This window comes from Tupaia chinensis, unplaced genomic scaffold, assembly GCF_000334495.1.
Source record: "Tupaia chinensis unplaced genomic scaffold, TupChi_1.0 Scaffold000274_1, whole genome shotgun sequence".
Classification (NCBI taxonomy): Eukaryota; Metazoa; Chordata; class Mammalia; order Scandentia; family Tupaiidae; genus Tupaia; species Tupaia belangeri.
Window position 1 is genome coordinate 1,421,518 of NW_006159756.1, and position 5,255 is coordinate 1,426,772.

Below are 5,255 nucleotides of genomic sequence, written 5' to 3' on the forward strand. Positions count from 1 at the left end.
TACCCTCTATTGGGGTATGCTTTCTCACTTCCCTTCTCTCTCTCTGAACGTATGTGTCCTCTTTCAAATTTAAGAAACGTGCATTTCCCAGGCCTGCAGATGGCATAGCAGTAATGTCGCTGGACTTTCACATGGCCAACCGTGGTTTGAGTCCTGGACCCAGTGGCTTGAAACTCATGCCGGGTACATGTGTGTGCATGCCCAAGATCTCACAAAGAGATTGGAGGAGAAGGGATTGCGATGAGGCCATCCCTCCTGGGGGGTGATTTCTCATTTTCCTCTAACTATCTTATTCTCTCTCTCTCTCTCTCTCTCTCTCTCTGGCGAGCACATTCTTCTTAAGGCAAAAACCTCTAATAAAAATTGCATTTCACAATATTACTTTCAGTTGTTATTCAAAGATGCCAGTTTCTTAGTAACCTGACCAGGGCTTTCACAACTGTAGCTAGAGCATAGTGAACTTTGAGCTGATCTCTATCATTCATTTGGAAAAGCAAAAAGAAAAAGCAGAGCAACCATCTTGTCCTAGGGGCAGACCGAGGAGCCGGGTGCCATGTTAGCGCAGGATGGGTACAGCCGGCCAAGTGCAGCCCAGCATGGGCAGCCCTGATGCCTGGAGAGGCTGCTGAGGAGGACGTGGTTTGCTATGTGGGGCACGAACAGCGCGATGACCGTGCCCTGGGCGGCGATGTCTGTGATCACAACATGGGGCTTAACTCGGAGTTGGATCTCCCAGTTTTCTTCATGCCAGTAACTCTTCTGATGACCTCTTATTTTAATGTTACTGTTGTAACAGTGGGAAAGGTTGAGTTGCTTCAGTTTTGTGTGTGTGCGAGTGTGTGTGTGTGTGTCTTCTAATTGCCAGAGGGGGCGTGTGCTCACCAGAGGGAGAGGGAGGGGGAGGAAGCATCCCCACCCTATGTGAGGCTGCTCGTGCTGCGTTCCTCCATCCCGTCGGGGGCTCTCATTCCTAGACGCGCGCGGTGCTGTGTGTGCACCATTCCCTTTTGCCTTTCTCTCCTGGTCACTTGTCCCTGGTCCAGTCTGAGGATCCATAGCCGGGCATACCCTGAGTCAGGTAAGAGTACTAGACTAGCCACCTGTTGTCATCGCAAACAGAAGGAATCTCGGCTGTGGCTCTGGCCAGGCATTGTTAGTCCCCACGGAACAGAGGGAGACGACTAGTTCTCCCCACCCTGCAGAGGAGCCCAGGGGGCCACCACTACTTTGGAAAGCAGGACCTGTGATTGCTTCCGGTACGGTTCGACTCGGTGTGGTTCAGGCCTCCCCTCACCAACTTTAATAGGGGCATCAAGTGTTTTCTCAAGGTTCTAGAAGGAGCTGTAGGAACACCACTCCAAGATGGTCACTGTGCCTTCCCAGCCCTCACCAGATGAAGGCCCCGAGCCTTTCGCACAGCGGTCCTGGCCCTCCTACAGGAAATCTGGACACTCGCAGCTTCCCACTATCTGTAAGCCAGTTTGTGGACTCTGTGGGCCAGAGCCCGGAAGTCCCTCAGCATCTGAGCAGGTCACTGACTCATCCCTACCCTTACTTGCCTTCCTGGCTCGTGTGGAGAACTTGATGTTTGGTGGACACGGGAGTGGAAATCGCAGTGAAGTTCTCCTTGTGACTGCGGCTGGCAGCTTCAGACAAGGCATGTTTTCACAGTCAACCAGACACCACTTCAGAGGTCCTCCAGGGAAGGTGGCAAGTGACAGAGGCAGACTTGGAAGGTTCCCAACAGGGTGGTCCAGTTTATAGGCCTTGGAGGGATATATTCTAGAGTTGGAAGATAGGTCAGTGGTTGCCAGGAATGAGAGCTGAAAGAGGGAGGAATGTGTGAAGGGAAGGGGCACGTGAGGAGCCTGGTACTGAGGCAGCTCAGCCCCCCTCTTTCTGGCTATGCAGTGGCAGCTCCAGGGTCACCCTGACTCCCTGCACTGTGGGTTACAGAACTCGCTCAGGGGAGAGCACAGTGACCCCGGGTGTGAGCCAAAGGAAAATGGGAGGTCAGGGATGAGGCAGGTGGTTGGGCTGGGCTTCATTTTTCAAGTGAGGGGCTCTGTCCCTGAAATTGTGGCCCCTGTGGGCAGGGTTCAGGAAGCCCCTGTGCTCCATAGCATTCCTGGGGGCAAGAGAGTCTGAGCAGAGAAGACTTTAAAGCCGAAAGCTGAGAATGTCATTCCTCCTCTTCCACCTCAAACTAGGTTAAACTGCAGAGGGGTCTTGTATGCCAAGGAGTTGGACTATATTCTTTGGTAACCAGATGTTCACATACAAAAGAATAAAATTACACTATGGACAAAAACAACCCCAAATGGGCGGAAGGTCTAAACTTAAGGGGGTTGAAGTCCTCAATTAACACCTGAAACGAGAACTCTTAGAAGAAAACAGGGGAAACGCTTCACGACATTGGGCCCGACAATGATTTCATGGGCCGGAGGATTCGGATTCTGGACATCACTGAGCACGCGGTCCTGCCTGGCAAGCCTGACCCCCAGAACATGCCAGGAGAGTCTGCACACAGCCGGCAGGTGCGACAGGCAGAGCGTGGGAGCGTGCAGTTTTCCTTGGTCTGGTAGCCACTTTTATTTCCCAGCCCATTGACCCTCAGAGCCCCAGTAGCAATCGTCCTTCCTAGAAGTGCTCCTGAGGAAAGGCTCTGTGACACGGCTCAGTCTAGAGCTGCATTTGGCGACATGTTCACTTTCTTTGGAACGTGAACTTTTATTGGGGCCAGCAGATGGCATCGTGGCTAAAGCACTGGACTCTCATGTGGCCAACTACGGATCGAGTCCTGGACCCAGTGACTTGAAAGTCACTCCCAGTGCATGTGTGTGTGCCCAGATCCCAGGAGGAGAGTAGAGAAGGGACTGTGGTGTAGCCACCCCTCCCCACCGGGAGTGATGTCTCACTTTGTGTCTGTCTGGTGAGTGTACGCACCCTATAGCAAAAGTCTCTCAAAAAAAAAAAGTGAACTTGAATTATGATCAAAACTGCATATGTAAATAATTTCTAAGTCAAATGGTTTCATAAAGGTTTTAATGAAAACCTGAAGCCTCCTTTCCCCTCTCCCTCCATGCTTGAATCCTATTCTGCGGAGTCATTCTCAAAGCCTTTACCCATTTCTTCTTGTCATTTTCTCTAGACTTCAAAATAACTTGCTTAAACACCTACTTACTCTTTTTAAATTTTAAGTAAATTTCTTTCCTGGCATGGCAAACTAGAAGTTACAGCTCCTGCATGTCTTCGACCCATCCTAGCCTTCTCACTGCCCACCCTTCTTGTGCAGTTACGCCATGACTTGTGGGTCCGTCCATGTTGGTGTTTACCTTAATACAGGTATTACCTACAGGTGAGCCTCTGGTGTCCTGTGGCAGCAGTCCTCAGCCTTCTTGGCACTAGAGACCAGCCGGGGGAAGACAATCCCTTGAGTGGAGGCTGGGGATTATTGGTTCCAGGATGATCCAAACACACCATGTCCACCGTGTACCCCATTTCCACCACTACCACGTTACAACATACACTGAAATAATCACATGACGATGGGATTCAAGTTTCTTGGGAAACCCAATATGGCCACTGACTAGACGAGACGTCCAGGTGCAAAGTGAGCGACAGGAGCGGCTTCAAACCCTGAGGATGCCTGGCTTGCTAGCCGCACCCCCCATGACCATGATGCACTGGGGTGAGCAGTCCTTCTGGTCCATGGCCCTGCCCCCCACAGGCCATGGAAGGGCACCCTCTACGACCAGGGGGTTGGGGACCTCTTCTCCATGGTGTCCTTCGTTGTACAATATTTCATTTTTGGAAATTTGACTCTCTTCCCATTAGACAATTGGGATACCAGTTATCAGACTTGGTAAATATTTGTCTCTATTCTGGATTTTGAAATAATGCATTTTAGGAGTGGTGGAGTAGCAGGTGGTGTGGATGCTGGACTCCCATATGGCCAATGACAGTTTGAGTCCCAGACCTGGTGGCTTGAAAAGTCACACCAGGCTCGTGTGCATGTGTGCCCCAAATCCCAAGAGCAGAAAGGAGGAGAAGGGATTGTGGTCATCCCCCCCTCAAAGGTTGATTTCTCATTTTCCCTCTCTCTCTCTCTCTCTGTCTCTCTCTGTTGAGTGGCATGCTCTATGGAAGAAAAAAAGAAAACAAAACAAAAATGGGACCAGCAGTTGGCATAATGGCTATGTTGCTGGACTCCCATGTAGTCGACCATGGTTCGAGTCCCTGACTCAGTGGCTTATGCCACTCATGTGTGTGAGTGCCCAAGATCCCAAGAGGAGAATGGAGGAGAAGGGATTGTGGTGTGGCCATCCCCCCTGGTGGGTGATTTCTCACTTTCTGTTTTTGTGTCTCTGTCTTTCTGGTGAGTGCACGCTCACTCTCTAACATGCCTTTAAAAAAAAATTTTGTAAATCGCACAATGCTGCCTCAATGCTAATATAAAAATAAAAATAATACTAGTAATATTGTAGAAAATATTGGGACCAGCAGTTGGCGTAATGGTTATGTCGCTGGACTCCCACATAGTCGACCGCGGTTCGAGTCCTGGACCCGGTGGCTTAAACTCAAGTTGGGCGCGTGTGTGTGCATGCCCAAGATCCTGAGAGGAGAATGGAGGAGAAGGGATTGCGGCGTGACCATCCCCCCTGGGGGGTGATTTCTCACTTTCTGTCTTTCTCTGTCTGTCTGGCGAGCACACGTGCCCTATAGCAAAAACCTCTCCAAAAAAAGAAAAAAAATTATATAAAATATAATTAATAATACCAGTGCAAATGCTAATGTAATAAGTATTGATAATAAGTATTCTTAATAGTGCTAATATAATACTAATATAAAAATAAATATGAGAGGATATTCTAGGGTTTGTACTTTGTAAACCCTAAAATTTCTAGTTTGTATGGAGCTTCTGTCCTGGGACAGTAAGGAAATGTAAAAGATTGAGATAGACTTTGGGCAGGAAGTCAGGCTCAAACGTAAATGTGAAACTTTAAACTTACAACTTTTTAAACAATTATTTATTTATATTAGAACTTTTCATTTGAGCAGAGAGAGAGAAAGTGAGAGAGCAAGCCACCAGGTCTGGGGACTTGAATCACAGTCTGTCACGTGAGTCCAGTGCCTCGACCACCACACCACTTGCTGGCCCCAAAACTTTAAGAGAGGGGGACCAGCAGTTGGTGTAATGGCTATGTCGCTGGACTCCCACGTAGTCGGCCACCGGTCGTGTCCCGGAATTCGTG

General features: G+C 49.3%; 1 protein-coding gene across 1 annotated transcript in view; it reads left to right on the forward strand.

Annotated features, from left to right (window-relative positions):
• Nucleotides 1-609: 609 nt before the first annotated feature.
• Nucleotides 610-5,255, forward strand: part of LOC102470279 (uncharacterized) — a 7,722-nt gene continuing 3,076 nt past the window's right edge. The window contains exons 1-2 of the mRNA XM_006149993.1: nt 610-750; nt 2,388-2,537. Coding sequence (XP_006150055.1) covers nt 610-750; nt 2,388-2,537 — 291 coding nt within the window. The remainder of the gene's footprint in view (nt 751-2,387; nt 2,538-5,255) is intronic.